This window comes from Stegodyphus dumicola, chromosome 7, assembly GCF_044657685.1.
Source record: "Stegodyphus dumicola isolate Sdum_Otavi_A_Nest chromosome 7, ASM4465768v1".
NCBI lineage: Eukaryota > Metazoa > Arthropoda > Arachnida > Araneae > Eresidae > Stegodyphus > Stegodyphus dumicola.
Genome location: NC_140774.1, coordinates 139022100 through 139040785, shown reverse-complemented (window position 1 = coordinate 139040785; position 18686 = coordinate 139022100). Strand labels below are relative to the sequence as shown.

Genomic DNA, 18686 nt, shown 5'->3' with positions numbered 1-18686 from the left:
AAATAGGCTTATCACATTCTGTTAAATGTATCTAAAGTGTCTTTCCCTCGCTAGAGGTTCCATTAGTGAGAGAAATCAAAACTTTGTTTTTATTATTCTTTTTATAAACAGTAGATAGTTCGGTTTCGAATCCGTGTGATGGACGGATATATTGTTTCGTACAGCCATAAGAGAAAAAAAGAGGCTGTACAAGAAAATGTATTTAAATCTTAATTTTTTCCCCTTGAATGTTTTATGTAAATAAAATGTGATGTCAAGAAATTCAATTGTGGTTTTCACAATTGAATTCTTTCAGTTTACTTAACTTAGCTTCAGCTACACGCTTTTTAGTCTTAAGCGTTGTAAATTCCATTATCTAATAAGAAAGATAAAAAAACACACTGACTCACCAAATTTACCGTGACTCCGTAGCTGACGGACCAAAAAACCATGTACGTTCCGTTGTTAAAAATAGTGGGCTGTAAATTGACTTGATATTACTTCAGTATAGAACCCAAAAAATCTCAGAATCATAACGTTGACCGAAACTTCTTTATTGACTTTCAAACAGCAAGTTAGTTGAGGAACGGCGAAGACCACACTGCAAACTCCAAACTCAGTAGCGGCTTACCAACACAAACTCAGAAGAACCTTTGCTTAGTTGAAACTCCAGTAATTCACAGCAACCTCAAAGCTCTAAACGCGAGCTTTAAAAACCTAACAAATTTGCGTCTGCGCCGCTCCTCGGTACAAAGAAAGAAATACAATTTGGATAACATCGAACAAATATGTTGCATGGTATTTGGATTAGCCATATGGGCGTAATTATTCATGTTCGTTCTGGATAAATATCTTTAGTGCTACCATTGCAGTTTTGAGCCTGGAGTCGGGGTTAGATGCCTGCTTGTATTGCTGGTAAATTTGGTAAATTTCAGTAATGAACCCGGTAAATTCTTCAAAGGATTGTTCTTCTGTGTCTGTGCTTACTGGTTTTCGTTTATTTTTGGAGGATTGGTTTTCTTTATCGTTATTTATAGATTTCTTATTATTCTTAAGGGATTTCCTGTCGTTAACCGTCTTTGGGTTGCTCTCGGTAATCGCCGCATATGATTGGTTATTCAGGGCAGTGCCCAAATTATGTGATTGGCTGAGAGTAGCCGGAGTCTGTTGAGTTTGCTTATTTTGGGAATATTTTGGTGTTTCTTCATTAATTTTTCAATATCTGTATTTCCTGGTCTTTTCGGGCATTTCTTATTACAGGATGCATGTCCTCCTCCACAGAGGACACATTTCGCAGGGAATTCTTTACCTTTTTGAGGGCATTGCAAGGATTTGTGATTCTTGGTGCATCTGAGACACCGGGGGATATTTTTACATGCAGGTTGAGTATGCCCGTACCGTTGGCAGTTGAAACATTGCGTCGGTCTGGGCCTGCTTTTGTACGAAACCACTTTTACTCTAATATCAGTAATGTGGCCTATATTGCCGTAAGAAAAAAAAGTTTGGGGTCACGTTGCTAACTCTAATATCAGTAATGTGGCGTACATGATTAATTAATTTTCCGGCTTTAGTGCGTGGAGTTTCGACATAACAAACGGGTAGGTTAACAGCTATGCCATCGCGCATGCGCTGTATTTGTTTGCATTTTAGTACTAGGATGTTTTGAGATTTAAGTTCTTCTTCAATCTCTTTTGAATCTGTGTCATTTGATAATCCTTTTACTATGCTTCTAACTACTTTGTCAGAGTTCAGTTAAAATGTGTGATAGGGAATCTTTCGAGAATCAAGCCTATCCTGAACTTTGCGGTAGTCGTCGGCAGAAAACAGCTTAATCCTGAAGTTTTCGCCTTCTATCTTTCCTTCAACTTTTCCGATGCCTAAATCTTCTTTTATTTCTTTACGTAATTATTTTCAATTTATTTCAGGGTCTGTAAAAATAAGTGGTGGAATTTTGCCAGCGAATTTACGTGGTTGTTTAAATCCTGTGTTGCGGTAGTCGTGGTCGTTAATTGCAGTAGTCGTGGTGTAACTCCCAGAAGTATCAATTTCAGTGTCTTGTTCCATATTATCTAAGTTTTCTTTGTTAGGAAGAGTCAAATTTTGTTTGAGTTTTCAAGGGGGGGGGTAAATCCTCTTAAACAAACAAAAAAATAAAAAGCAATCATCAAATCAGAACAAGTTGCCACTCAGCATAAAGAAATGTAAATATAAATATGAACTACTTGTTGCCATTCAGCATAAATATGAATATTAACTAAATATTAAAGTTAATTTTATAAAATATTTTTAAACACATGAAAATACATAAAATACTTGAAATAAAAAGTAACTATTTCTCATACAATGACTAGGCCACTATAAACTACTCATATGACCACGAAAATGACAGCCAAGACCAACCAAGGATCTAGGTGGCCTTGGTATAAGCCTCAGTGTGAAAACTTTCTTCCGGACGAAATTGCTTAGATTTTGATAGGTTGGTACTCAATCTGCCATTCAGTTTTTCAAATTGAATCTAGAGTACAGCTGTTTTTGTATCTTATCTTCAAACAAAGCTCTAAATAATGTTCTGGTTATACAGGTCAGGAAAACATGATAAACTAGATGGAAAGAGTAATTCAAGCGTAGAGATTTAGGTTTTTGTTGCAAATGTAAAAAAAAGGTCGAAAGAAGGTTCCATGAAAAGCGTGGAATGCCTGTATTTGATGATATCTGCATTAATTTCCCACTGCCATTTATTTTTTTTAAGGCAGATAACTTTTGAAACAGCCTAAGCATAGGTTATCTATCATTGTTTTGCGAATTCAATATGGCAACAGCAATGTCTCCAAAATACAACCTTATTAATTCATACCTGTTGCCCTTATTAATTCCGCAAGATTTTCTATATACAACCTCACCACAATTCCGCATAAAACGTAAACAAAGTATCGAGACTTCGTAATCGATTACAAAGTGCAAAGCATATCAGCTATTCGTCATCGATGGGGAAAGGAAAGTCTGGGCCATCTGAAAAAACGGCGACCATAAACTTAGGCGATAAATAACAACTTTTGGCAATTTGAGATTGTGGACAGCAACAGAAGATCAGACACGTGTATACACACTTTGGTAATAAAGTTAATAATTATGTACTTGATTTAAATATCTCTAATTTGTGTTTCATATACTAAAGTGTTGATGACTTACCGATTTATTCCTATTATTCAGGAATTAATTTTGAAGCATAAAATATAAAAAAAATGTAGCAATCTTTTTGTAGCGGGAATCAATGTTACATGGGGGAACAGCTTTAGTATTAGTCCTTTTGGCAATTTTTTGATTTGGCGACAAACTTCGGTCGCCAAGGTAGATCCTGCTTTGAAGATCGGAAAAAAATGTCGGATTGTCAGCAAAACACGATCTAGACTAAATAACAATCCTAAAAAATAAGCTCTTGATCAAAATAATTAGTCTTTCTCTAATTTTCAACATTTCTAGAACTGCTATGATAAATTCTTGAAACACTACTGTAAATAAATTTATAGCAATTATTATGTTATGAGTAATGAAATTTACAAAAGGTTAATATTTTAAATTACAAAATATAATATTAATGTATTAAACATTAATATTTTAAGTAGTTAATATTTATATTTTATTATATTAGTACTTAGGTAATATTTTAAATTTACAAAAGGTTAATTTTTATGTTTATGAATAGCATTTTAAACTAGTATATGTTACTTTAGTTAGATTCTGTTATTAAAAGAAAATATATAAATATCAAATTAAATTATAATGGACAAGTTTTGTACCAGTGTTAGAAATATCTTTTATGATTAAATTTTGTAAATGGTAAAAATATTAAGAAGTGTGTATTTTTTAATCCCTCAATTTATTACAAGTAATTTATGATTATAATTTAAAAGCTAGAATTAAATTTTCATAATGAGTAAATTTTGTACCAATGGTAATAATACAACAATCATCATAAATGATGATTTCTTTGAAAAATTCGAACAGTCATTGGAATCCACTAGTGGTGGAGTGATAGCCATTGAACAGTGGTAGTTCAGGCTGGCTATATGGGAGTTTTTGTAGTTTTCCGTACATGTAATGTGAATCTGAGCCAGTTTCTCTTAAAAAGTACTTTATGAAGAATCCTTCTTCTGGTAGCCAGCACGTGTATTTATTTTCCATTCATAATTCTCTCTTATTTTCTTATTTCTTAATTCTAAATCTTACTTCTGAAGTGAAGAAGTGTTGCATCTATAGGTCAAAAAATATTTTCAATATGTTTGAAAAAAACCTGTTCAGTTTTGGAAAGCATTTAAATAAAATAAATAATTTGTATATGATGCAAACAAAAATGCATTACACTATTTCATGTAGTGAAAAATTAATCAAGGAACAAAGTATATTGTAGCATTCCTTTATTTTGTAACCAGAGTTATTTTATGCTTGGGATCTTTACTGTCAATTTCCTCCATCCGTTTTCTCACCAGAATCTAAATGAAGTTTTTAGTTTGTAAAACAAATCATGTTTTGCCTTTCGAGGCCATATTACTAGGTTGCTAGATAAGATTTGTAGTCTTCAGTCTTGCATTATAATTGCTGATAGTTGAATTCCATGCCTGTTAAATTTTTAACCAACTTTGCATTAAATTGATTTGTGTAGCCTTTGGCTACAAATTTATTTGAATTAAAATTTTACATTTGAACTTAATTGTTGTCATAAGTTATCTTGCCACAAGTGGTTGACTGAGTCGTAAGCACAAAGTGTGCCTTCTGTTCTGTACATCTAAACTTTATAATAGAATACAAGTATATCTTAACTTAATAAGAATCTGTCTAAACTTTATAATAATAACATTTAAAGACATTAAAATCAGTATCTAAGTGCTTGCCATGTAGTCAAATTTTTATATATAAGTTGTACTTTGACTTTCATTATAAAGTTTTTATTACAAAAAATGAAGATTTCTGTTAGATAAAATGTTTAAGTAATGTAGAAAATTTGCATAAAATTTAAAATAAAAAGTCGACTGTTATGTCAAAATACTACAGTCAAAAGTCGTTAATTTGGACACCCATAATCTGGAATGATCTATAATCTGGACCTCAAAGCAAAAATCTTTCTGCGAATGCGCCGTGTTGACACATGCGCTTAGGCGTTAACGCGTGCGTGTAAGATCTTTACGACTGCGCATATGCGTGTGCGCAAGCGCAGAATACGTTTTCCCATGCGCATTTTATGTATAACAGACGGTATAAGCAAAAATTATCTAATTGTCTATTTCAGTTAATGTTGATGATTGCGTTGTTTCTTAATCTTCGAATTGGATCCGGCTTATTATTTTTTGCAGACTGTAAGAGCAATTTTATAAAAGTAAACTTGAACTTTCGATTATGTCAAATAGAATTTCCGATGCTGGAGCTCCCAAAGAATTTACAAAACGAAAGTATGTTTCAATGTCCATCAAACAAAAAGTGGAATTGCTGCAAAAAATGGATAAAGACATGAAGAAGGTGACAGAGAGGTTAGTGAAAACGAAAAAATTTCGATTGAAAAGTTAGTCGGTATTCTCGGCACAGCAATTACGGGATTTGAACAGCGGAACTTTGTAACTGAACAAGAAATTATGTCTGTTTATAGAATTAAAGAGAAAGTATTATCACATAAAACGAAGCAACTTAAACAACTTACATTGAAAGAAATGTTTAATAAAGTAAACAAATAAATATTAAGCTTTTTTTTTTTTTTTTTTTGTAAATTTTTATACTGTTCTTTATTTCATAAATTACGGTTTCATATTTTTAATTTTAGAATTTCTGCATGCCATCTTACGAGATTTAAACTGATGATCTATAATCCGGAAAAATCGATAATCCGGAATCGCCGAAGTCCCGACCAGTCCGGATTAACGACTTTTGACTGTATTAATAAAAGTAATAATACTCAGTGAAGGTTACTCATATACAGCTGTTAGGTTGTAAGATTTACAAAATTTGAGAACTCTAAATTATAAGCAATATATTCCATAATCTAAGCAACATTATATTTTTTATAGTCAAACAAATTATAAAAATGTTGTAAAAGCAATAATGAAACCTGATTTTGGTCCTGATTTGAACCTATAAACACATCCCTATAGTTCTAATATGAGGTAAATAAATATTTTTAGACCATGGTAATTTTGATCTCCTTAACAAAGGAAATACCAAGAGTTTACCTCATGCTACTGAAAATGTTTTTTTTTTTTTTTTTTTTTTTTTTCTTGGGGTGTGGAGTGTATAATAATATGCAGAGTTGACATATGAAAAAATGTCAAGACTCATGTGATGTAATATTAAAAGCACCAGTTTTAACTATCAAAATTTTGGCTTTTTAAAAAAATATTTTAAATGTTGTGTTTTCCTAACACAAAATTAAGAAAAACATGCAATTTATCCCTCCTGCCATCAAAGCTCTGATACCTACCAAATTCGTTAAATATGCGTGGACAGAAATGGCAGCATGTTTTCAGCTCAGTATTTAGGGTTACCAAGGTTATCAGAATTTTTCATTTATCGCTCTAAAATGTCGCCTAAAAGGACTAATACTAAAGCTATGCCTTTATCGGTTTTGAGGGTATGTGAAGTAAATGGTACAGAACTTAATGAAGATTTTGGGCAAAAGTAAAACCATATTTTGTGTGCAAAGTATAATTTTCTCTTTAAGGTTATATACAGTAGGTAAAAGAAGTATTGGCAATTGCCTATAATTGATCAGTCTAGCTAACAAAGGAAATGCTTGACAATTTTAGCTGGACCTAATGAACACAGGAGGCAATAAAGACACAAATGTAATGAAACTTTTGTGTTAATACGCCTTTTACATAAAATATGCAACAAAAACATAAATTTGCATGTCAAAAAAGTATTGGCAAGATCATATAGCGAAATGTGGGAACAAAATTTAATACTTTCTATTCATACCTGTTGCATTTATAACAGCTTGTAATCTATTTGTCATAGAGAAAACCAAAGTCCTCTTGGGAATTTTGTGCCAGTCTCACAGTATTATAGGCTTAAGTTCATCTTTACACGAAATTTTTATGTTTCCTGACTTTTAGGTCCAATTTGTGCCATAAAATTTCAATTGGATTTATGTCAGGCGATTGAGACAATGCCTTTAACTGACATGGAGCGTTATAGAGTAACTATTTCTATGTGAGGTTCACTGTATCCTTAGGGCCATTTTCCTGTTGAAACACAAATGATGTTTCTAAGCCAAGTTTTTGGGCACTGGTTTTCATGTTATGGCACAATATGTCAATGCTGTGATAGTACCATCAATAAAGCACAGGTTACCAGCTCCGCTTAGGGGGCTAGCATACAAACCCAAACTATGACACTCCCTCCAACATGTTTTACATTTAGTGTTAAATGTAGTTTCTAGAGTTCAGTGTTTGGCTTTCTCCATACATATTTTCGTTCATCACTCTCGAAAATGTTAAGCTTTGATTTGTCGGACAAAATAACTGTGTTCTAAAAATCGTCTGATAAATTAACATGAGATTTTGCAAAATCTAATCTTTTTCTCCTGTTTAATTCTGAAATGAAAGGTTTTATTCTAGCCGCCCTTCTATAATAACTTTCTCCATGTCCAACATTCCTTATAGTCTGTACACTAAGAGGTTTATGTGAAGTATTAGCAACATCTTTGGCTAGCTAGTGTGCACTTATTTTAGGGTTTTTCTTAACCTCTTTGATAATGTCACATTTTCTCTTGCAGAACATATTTGTGGCCATCCACTTCTGATCTTATTTTCCGTTGATCCTGTCTCTTTGAACTTTTTCACAGCATTTCTAACAGTAAATAAACTTATGTTCAGCTGTTTTCCTATAGCATGTTAAGTTAAACCCTCATTTTTTGGCTGAATAATCTTGTTTTTAACATTAACATTCAGCTCCTTACACTTTGAAGCCGTTTTATCACATTGCTAGCAAAATAAGATTTTAAAACTTTAAAAGTAGCACTTGACAGTAACAGGGTTTTTTTATCATTCTAAACATGTCACCTCAAAATAACAAAATTGCATAGCATCTAGAACTTTGCCAGTATTTTTTTTGACATGCAAATTTATGTTTTTGTTGTATATTTTGTGTAAAAGGCATGTTAAAGTGGAAGTTTCATTAGATTTATGTCTTCATTCCCTCCTGTATTCATTATGTCCGGCTAAAATTATGAAGCAGTTCCTTTGAGGTAATATGATAAATTTTAGGCAATTGCCAATATTTTTTTTACCCACTGTTAAAATATTTGGGAGCACTTCTGCAAAGAACCCAGTAAATGTAAACACCACCAACAATGACAATAATAGTTCAAAGCTGGTAACATAAATATTTTATTCTGAGAATTATAGTTGCCAATGGCAGAGCCGAACCAAGCAGCAACTGTCTTGGAGTAAAATTTACTCCTTCTTCAGCATTAGGTCTTCCCTTTCTCAAGACTTCTTGCAGTTGCATTTATTTTCTACTAAGGAACTGATGTTGTTAATACCTGTAATTGCAGTACACAGTAGGCAAAAACATGCTTCGCAGATCACCTGCAGTTATCTTTGAAGTAACTCTTATCACTAAAGTACGGAAGTGTGGGTAAGTGTTTCTGTACCATTTGCATTCCATAAGCATTTGAAGAACTTCATGACAGCTATTCATAAGTTTAACATAAAATTTAATGACACTTTTGCCATATTTTTCTTCAATTGTCTTCCTCATCATAATTGTTTTGTTATAACAGACAAAACAATTATTGCTAAATATTTCCATGTACTGATACAAAGAGCCATGTTTGTTCAACTACAGGTTCAGATATATAGTTTTCACAAAACCCAGTATAGGGTTGCATTTTTAATATCAGGAGGGGGGATGGAGACAGTTTAATAAAAAATTTTCAGTTTTCTTTAGTATATATACATCAACATTTTGTGCAATCACAATGCAACCTGACTAATGATAAAAGGGTATTGTAATGCATATGTGTGAATGAGGATGACTTAACTGGTCATGTCATTTGATAATGAGGAAAAATGTTTGATGCATGATTGTTGCATTTCCTATAAGTAAGCGAATAGCACAATGATTCTGCATAAGTTAGAGCATACATATGCAAAAACTATTCGTATGAATCAGAGGCAGCTGACAGATGTTTTATCCTGCACATATAAAAACATGTTGTTTTATCCTGCACATATAAAAACAAATGGATGGAGGAATGAGGGATGTTTTATCCTGCACATATAAAAACATGGTATAGATGATTGAAAGATGGCCAGCAGTCTTGAAAATGTAAGAAGTCTCCATTCTAAAATACCAGCAAAAAGCAAAAAAAAAACTAGAAACTGGCAACTGATTGGCAATTCAAGAACTAGAAAATTAGCTGGAGATTCCAAAAACTAAAGTGTGTAAAATATTCATGAAATGTCTTTGCATGAAACATTTCTCTGTTATGTAACTACTGTCTCTAGCAGAGAAAGAGCATCATGATGTAGTTGGTTAATGATTTTTTCAATAAGCCATGTTTCTTCAGAAACATTTTTATTAAAGTCACTCATCCAAATGTGGTTTTGCCACATCTTGAAGAAAGCATGAAACATTGGTATCAAGGTCAAGACTACATTAACTTTTTTTTAATTAGAAAGGTGTTGTCCATCATGAGGATGCTTCTACTAGAATGGAAACAGTTGTAGCCAAGGACAACTAACGATTGTCATTTTTATCTTATTTTTTACAAAATATCAAATTGTGTAGCTGACTCAATCTTCCTACAGCTCAGATTTGCTGCCTTGTAACATATGCTATGACTGAGATTTGGGCCAGTACGAGAGGCAGTTATATTCAGGATTTCACTGCTGGACTTCGCAGAATGTTTAGAACAGTGAAAACGGTTAAATGGAAATACATAGGATTCCAAGATGTTTAAATTGAAAGTGATTTAGGTTATGTATAATGTTTCTTGTATTGTACTTTTTTTTATTATATGTATAGATTTTTTTTTTTTTTTTTTTTTGTATTGAGGTTTCATTATATTATGTGACATGATACTTTTGAGATAAAGCTTATGTGTGTGTGTATACATATATTCGCTATTCATATAAAGCTAATATTAAATTAAATTTTAATTGTAAAAAATTATTACTTCTGCGAACTAATTTGCAGTATCATTTAAATTCAAAGAGCATATGTAAATTAAGTGCATTTATCTAAAACCATGAAAAAACATATTATTCCAAAAAATTAAATTTATTATTGAAAAAATAATTTAATATTGCATCAAGGAGAATTTGCCTCCAAACCTAACTATTTGATTACTCAATTCGTGTTTCATCATCCATATAGGCAAGGGTAAATGTAAAATTCAAAACCAATTGTTGTGAATTACTAAAAGAGAAATTTAAACAGTGGAATTTTGATAAAAAAAGCAAATAAAAGACTAGAGTAAAAATTAATTAAATGTCAATTAAGTGTAGGAAACTAAATGTTTTAGAAAACCAAAGTAATTTGGAAACTCTTGCCTATTGGAAACTTCCACCAAAACAAATTCTGTGTGTAAACCTAAAATAAAACTATATACTATAGTACAAAGTCTTTAATCCGGACCTCAAAGCTACAAACTTTATGCACATGCGTAAAGAGAAGAGATACTGTTTATAGAAGAGAGAATTAAAGAGAAAGTATTAGCACAAAAAAAAAAAAAAAAAAAAAAAGAAGCAACTTAAACAACTAACATTGAAAGAAATGTTTAATAAAGTAAACAAATAAATATTAAGCTTTTTTTTTGTAAATTTTGATACCCCTTAGATCATAATTGCTCTTTATTACATAAATTATGGTTTCATATTTTTAATTGTGTAATTTCTGCATGCCATCTTACCAGATTTAAATTGATGATCTATAATCCGGAATCGCTGAAGTCCCGACGAGTCCGGATTACGGGCTTTGTATTGTACAACTATCAAAATATAATAATAATATAAAAGCAAGTAAATAGTAAGTTTCAATTTAACTTACCTAAATCTACATATCTGAATTTCTAAGTTGTACTAGCTTTTGCTAAACTAGTTGAAGTTGAGTAGTTTGTTACTGCTATCTGTATAAATAGAGGGTGCTAATGCAATGTTAATTTGAGTGTAAAGCTTACCTGTTAGAACTATTGTAAAAACTAGTGCTGTAAATTTAATTAATATTAAATGTAAAAGCTTGTTTTGTGTTTAAAAATGTTGCTAACTTTGAAGGATTAAAATGTTGCTAATTTTGAAGGATTAAAATGTGTAAAAAGTGTTAAAATTGTGAACTACTACTGTTTGTGAAATGTGTTAAAATGTGTTAAAATTGTGAACTACTACTGTTTGTGAAAATAGATCTTTCAAATTAAAAATAAAAACTTTGAAAAAAATTTTTAGTCAAGTTAAATTAAAAATAAAAATTTGAATATTTTAGCTGATTTTGAATTAGAAAATAATAGAGAATTATTGTAAGATTTTATTTGTACTAGACTGCATTGTTTAAACTGAAGTTACAAGTTCAATTAAAACTTTAACTAAATAACGGCCAAAGCTAAGGAAATTAGGAAAAAAGATAAAAATCTTCACTCAGTTCGGTCTATATATGTATGTGTATATTGCAGTATCTATCATGAAAAGTTGTATGTGTAATGGATCAATTATTTTTTAATTTTTTAAAAACATGTTTTCTTGTTTTCATTTAAGACAGTTTATAAAATATTAATTGTTTAGGTTTTTTGTTAAATAAATAGATGACTGTTTTTTGTTGTAGGTATCCTTGTTCATCTCTAATTTAAATGCGTATGAAAGCAAAAGATATTTTATAAAATGTGGAGTGTGCCTGACTTGCAGTGCCCTGCGCAGGATATTTGTGAATATTCATTCCAAGGAAGTAGGGGGAAAGGTTAGTATAATATGCTTCATTAACTGCTGACTGAAAATTGTGTGATATCCATAATTACCTGGAAATACCTGAAATTGCAAGCAGTATCATGCTTTATTTATGCTATAGTAATGTCGCATTTGCTTCTTTGTAAAAGAAATAGAAATTTTTTGTCTTTTAATATAAATTGGTTTAATTACAGTAGCTCTGCGAATTATTTACATTTATATAATATATTTATAATGTGTAACATTGTTCTAAATATACAGTTCAGCATATTAATGTCAGCTTTTTATATTCATATAAATATTCTTTGAATTTGTTGTTCTTTTCTGAGAATAATTTCTTGAAAATAATTTTGTAAAACTTAAAACGAAAACTAGCAGCAGAGCAAAAATTGTACGTTTTATTTGGAAGTACTTCTTTCTTTTCACCATCGACGAAACAGCTGGCCCACTGAGTTAGGTGCTTTTCAGCCTGTTGGATCCTGTCAATGGAATTTTAAAAATACATGAATAAATATAAATAAAGAGCTTAGTACTGTGTCCTCCGGGGATTGGCCACGAAACGAGGAACATTGAAGTGAGGACCAGAACATGGAAAAAAGGTGTATGATGGGGACTGCTGAGACTAAGCGGAACACATTTCACTATAATTGTACATGTTAGGCATACAGTTTTATTAAGGATGTGCTATAAAAATCAGGTACAGATGTAAAGATGACCAAATACATTACAAATTGTGGAATTTCTCCAGATTGTCAGCAATGCTTTTAGCAATGATAGTGCAGTCTCTAATTTGGAAGTACTGACAAAAGTTGAACTACATTTTTAGAACAAGAGCATCGCAAAGCGTAATCTAATGACTACGACAGTCAGTAACAGTAACATTGTTGCCAGAACTTATTATAATTAATAAATTATGCTAAATGCATTATTATTATTATTTGGTTTTTTTCTTTTAACATACTTTAATATTTCCCCTGTCAATTAAAAAAGGGCACAACAATAATAATAAGCTAGGAGAGAAAGTCACAAAAGTCCCATCTTATCACAAAGATTGTCAGCAATGCTTTTAGCAATGATAGTGCACTCTCTAATTTGGAAGTACTGACAAAAGTTGAACTACATTTTTAGAACAAGAGCATCGCAAAGCGTAGTCAGTAACAGTAACGTTGTTGCCAGAACTTATTATAATTAATAAATTATGCTAAATGCATTATTGTTATTATTTGGTTTTTTTCTTTTAACATACTTTGATATTTCCCCTGTCAATTAAAAAAAGGCACAACAATAATAATAAGCTAGGAGAGAAAGTCACAAAAGTCCCATCTTATCACAAAGAATCAACTGTCTCAGTTTGAAAAGAGGTTTAGTCATGTCAGCAACTTGTTCCTTTGTAGGTATCTGCTAGACAATGATTTGTTTTTCTAGAACTTTCTCTCGTATGAAAAGATGCTTGATATCAATGTGTTTTGTACATCAGTAAAATTCAGGATTTTGTGGCAATCTTTTGTGCAATGGTTTTGTCTACTTGAATTACTGGAACTTCATGTAACTTCATAACATCACTAAATAATCACTTTAACACATACTATAAAACATACTACTTTTCTAGAACATTCGTTAACTGCAATTATATCTGCTTCAGTTCTCAAAGGTGCAACAACTGACTGTCTTTGGCTTAATCCATGATATAGCGATATAGCTCTATATAATATTACTACTTCACTTGTAGATTTCCCTGTTTCTTGACATCCTCCTAAATCTGCATCACTAATAGCACTCCAATACTCCTGGTTTGTGTTTGTTTTTCTATGTAATATCTTTAGTAAAAGAACCTGTTATGTATCTACATACATGTTTCACTTTGAACCAATTGTCTTTAGATGGACTTTCAAAATGACGTGAAAGAATGCTGACACAATAAGCTAAATCTGGTCTTGTACCTAACATAAAATACATTAAAGCTCCTACACCTTCTCTATAGGGGAAAATTTCTGTGTTTGGCTTATCTTTCCTTTCAGTTAAACTTTCCATCGGGATAGGAGTTGACACAGGTTTGAAATCTTCCATCCCAAATTTTTGAAGAATTTATTATTTTTATTTTTATTTATTTATTTATTTATTTATTTTTATTTATTTATTTATTTTATTTTTTTTTTTTATTTTTATTTTTAATTTTTTTTTTTTTTTTTATTTTTTTTTTTTTTTCCCCCCATAAGCTTGCTGGCCAAGTCTAATACTTCTATCTTCGAGATGCTTAATTTCAAGTCTAAGAAAGTATAGTACTGGTTGTAGTTTGGAATCTTCACTTCAGTTCTCTAGGAAATTTTTCAGATTCTTGTAGATCCATTGATGCTACCAAACCATCATCTACTTATAAACATACGATTAGCATCTTCCCGTTTTTGTTTCTGATATATATAAGCATGGATCTGCTTCACTTGTCTTGAAGCCAAGTTGTGACACAAAGTCTCCAAAATATTTATTCCAACACCGTGAAGCTTGTTTTAGTCCATATAAACTGCACTTCAGCTTCCAGATTTTGTCAGAACCATCACTGTATCCTTCTGGTTGTTGCATGTATATGGATTCTTCAAGTGTTTCATAAACTGAGAAAAATGCTCTTTGGCTGCAATATTAAGAATTGAACAAATAGTTCCTAACTTTGTTACTGGACTAAATGTTTGATTGTAATCAACTCCGCAATGCTGACTAAAGGCTTCATTCAATTGAAACAGCGATGATCACTCAAACAGCGATCATTGCATCCAGCATTAGCGATCACTTTTGTAAACTAAACATTTTTCATATTAATTTGAAACACTTCCCTACCAGTCGAACTCGTAGGGGTTGCCAGAGGTTGCTTGATACGCAATGCTGTTTATCACATGGTCGGAAGTTGTGTTGATTTCAAAATAACCAATGATAGAGCTACTAGATGTATAGGCTGACTCCTCATAACTAACCATACTTTAGGGTTGCAGTTCAGGTTTGGTGTGCCCTCTTTGGCTTTTCAGCGATATTATTTCAAAGTTTTATCCATGAAAAGTCTTCAAAGGGTATCATTTTATTTTAATTCCTTTATGAAAAAAGCTAATCCAAAAGACACATTCCATTAACATAAATCACATACATGTGAAAAATATAGGTCAAGTAAGTTTTACATGCATACTGAAAAAAAGTAATTCAGAAGACCTTTTAAAGCAAAAGAAAAGAAAAATGTACCTAGTTCTATTAAGAACTCAAAAAATGCAATGTAGTATATTCTAAAAGGAAAATTATATAATACATATTGATGTAAATTACATATATTTAATAAGTACATAAAACTCTATAATGAATAATATTCATGACTATATAATAAACGTCAACACATATTACATCATGGTACATAACACTGCTATGAAAGGGAGAATTTTTAATTAGAAACATACCTCTTATGTTTATTTGATAACATAGAAGAGTAAAACATAAAGATGACAAGAAAATATGAAAACAGGTTGTGCAACTTAAGAAACAATAAAAAGCCTTTTAAGTTATTGCAATATCATAAGACACTGATTAGGAAGTAAATATCATTTTTTCATTCTTTTACATCAGTAATAAGTTTTTCATTAAAAACTTTAGCAGTGAATGCCAAAACAGATTTATTATTGGTGCCTTTGATACAAGGTCACACAGAAAAAAACTTGACTTAGCAAATTTCTGAAAACATTAAAATCAAAAGTAGTAAATTACAGTAACATATATTATTAAATTATTTTAATTACACATTAGGAAAAAAATTGTCTGAATTAAATTAAGAATAAGCAACTAAGCTTGTACAGCATTTTCAAACATATTTTATGTTGATACATTGGAAATAAATCGACAGAGAATGCAGTTAAATGAAAGAGCTGGAAATATAGTCTACATGATGTATAAAATACGATCAAAATTATTCGTTAAATACCTAAATTGATGCTTACCTTCTTTAAAATGAATATAAATACGATATATTTATGTTACTTTAAGGGAAATATTATATAATACATAATTTTAATCATATTATCCAACATTTACATTTTTTTTTACATTGGGGGCCAACTGACAGATTTGGCGACAATATAATAGGGTAAAAAAATACATACGATTTTAAACCATTAATCCCGCATTAAAATTTAAATAAAAAGTGCACTTCATAGTTATGATGACGCACAAAATTGAAATCAAATGTAAAATATAATTCTTAAACTTTATCCGTTCGCAATAATAACAACAAAAAAATCACATCAGCATCTACTTATCGCTGTCGGTATCTGTGTATTGACTATACATACACATTCTGATATTCATTTTGTACATATAAATCAATTTGTCATTAATTAGCAATACTTAACTGATTAATACACATTTTGCTGAAACATGAACACTTATTTTTTTTTAACAATTATGAAAACATGCAAAGCTGAACTTAATTCAAAAGCGCACGGTCTTTTGCTCGGAATCCATTCCAATGGACACGAATTAATTACCCATTTTCTTCATTTCTCGGAGAACAAAATATACTAAAGTTATTTCTGGAACGATATGAATAATATGATGCAGTGCATCCACACATATTTTTCGGAATTAGGTCATAATCCATCAACACAAATGTAAACAACACAACGCTAAATCAATATCCACTTGCAACAAGTGCCCTTAATTTGGATACAACACAGAGGATGAATCGGTTGCCATTGCTAGGATCCTTATACACCCTATACTTTGATATAAATTGCTGCTCACTCAGTAGATCTAAAGCATTTTCCTTAGCACACTTGAATTCTGTCCTCGTGAAAGCACAAACAACACAGCCGCCATGTTGATTCGATCGTTTTTCGCGGCGGAATGATCGCTACGAGAACGATCGATTGCAAGCTCAGAGTGATCGTTGTGTTTCAATTGAATACCAAAATAGCAAAATCAATCGCTACTATGACGTATCATGACTAACGATCACTAAATGTTTCAATTGAATGAGGCCTTAAATCCTTTAGTAACGAGTCTAGCCTTAAATTTATCAATAGATCCAGCAGGATTCTTTTTTGATTTTATAAACACATTTGCATAGTATAGCTTTAACATCCTTCGGTAATTTTTATAAAGTCCATGTTTCATTTTCCATCAATGATGTCATCTCTGAATCCATAGCTTCTTTCCAATGTACACTCTGTTTACAATTGATTACTTCTTCGTGAGAACCAGGCTCTTCAAATCAGCAACAAAAACTTCACCTACCATTATGTAATCTTCAAAACACTTTGGCTTACTCAATTCAGCTCTATTTTCTTGACTGTGAATTATTTTGCAAATTAATATGTTCTCATTCTTGTTCTTCAAAATAATCTTCTAATCTATTTTCAGATATTTCTTCATTGTGTTCTTTTTTGAATTTTCTTTGATAAGAAACTTTTCTGACTAATCTTTTTCTTAATCTTCTTGACACCAGAGCCAGAAATTAGTCTCTGTTTTGATCTAGAACAGGCAACTGCATCCTTTCTTCACAATCTGTGAGCTCATTGAATATAACATCACATGAACAGATAACAGTATTGCCTTCTTTGATCTATAAGCAGTATCTTTTGTCTCCATCATACGTAAGAAGATAGCCCTGAACTGCTTTTTTGCCCATCTTTCTCCTCTTCTGAACTGGAATATGAGCATAGCAGACTGATCCAATAATGTGCATATGTTTCACTCTAGGTTTCTTTCCCGTCTATAATTCCTAAGGAATTGAAGACTTGGCCGTCCTATTCAGTATGTAAACTGAAGTGCTGACAAACTCTGCCCGTAGGAAAGCTGGAAGTTCACTCTTCATTCGAATATTTGTTCATATTATATAGCTGGCCATTTCAAGAATTGTTCTGTTCTCTCCTTTCAGCACTGCCATTTTGCTCTGGTGTACATGGAGCTGTGAGCCTTTGCGAGATTCCATGCTTGCTCAAGATCTTTCGAACTGCTTGGTTGTCAAACTCTCCTTCATTGTCACTGAGGATTTCTTTAACTTTATACCCTAAGTTCGTAGCATGAGCTATGAAATTTTCAAGCTTATGTTTTAATTCTGATTTATGCTTTAAGAAAAAATGGTATCAAAATTAAAAAAACAGTATCAAATTTGTGTAAGCATCTTTGAAGATTGTGAAGTATCCATATTTCGATTCGTGAATGATTCATCAAATGGCCCACAAATATGTGTCAAGAACAATTCTCCAGCTTTGGTAACGTCTTTTGTGTTTGCAAACTTTAAACGGTAGGCTTTCCCATAGATGCAGGCTTCACATAATTTTGTATCAGGCTTAATCTTTATATTCAACTCAAGAATTTCTTTTATGTGCGTTTTATTTTGGTGACCCCATCGTTTATGATAAAGGTGAAGAGTTGATTCATTATTCTTGATCACATTTATGTCAGTGTGAGTTTCAGGAACTAAGGCCTTCATCATGGCTTTGAAGAGACCCCCCCCCCCACTAGCATTTCTTGTACTATGAAGAACTACACTGAAGTGCCACTGAATTAGAGATAGCTAGTCAATAACGAGTTGGGCCTCCTCTGACCTTTATAATGGCTTCCAAATGAAGAAGCATAGATTCAATAGGTTTCTGGAAGCATTCTATGGAAATGGCTTACAAAACATCGAATAGAGCTGTCTATAATTTAGGAAGAGTTGCTAGTGTTGTGTGATGGGGGTTCAGTGTCTGAAAGATGCTCAGTAGAATTTAAGTCAGGGCTTTTAGGTAGCCAATTTATGACAGAGAAGTTAGAAGA

At 31.7% G+C, this 18686-nt stretch overlaps 1 protein-coding gene across 6 annotated transcripts in view; it reads left to right on the top strand.

Annotated features, from left to right (window-relative positions):
- Positions 1-2824: 2824 nt before the first annotated feature.
- The window catches only part of LOC118200398 (uncharacterized), a 56265-nt gene continuing 40403 nt past the window's right edge, over positions 2825-18686 (top strand). Inside the window, exons 1-2 of one of the 6 annotated variants that reach the window (XM_035372366.2) lie at positions 2825-3090; positions 11782-11913. In XM_035372366.2, coding sequence (XP_035228257.1) covers positions 11838-11913 — 76 coding nt within the window. In that variant the 5' untranslated portion in view covers positions 2825-3090; positions 11782-11837. Of the gene's footprint in view, positions 3091-3332; positions 3543-8166; positions 9945-11781; positions 11914-18686 lie in introns of those variants that run through there. The other 5 variants (XM_085820861.1, XM_035372368.2, XM_085820860.1 and 2 more) reach the window with 5 other exon arrangements.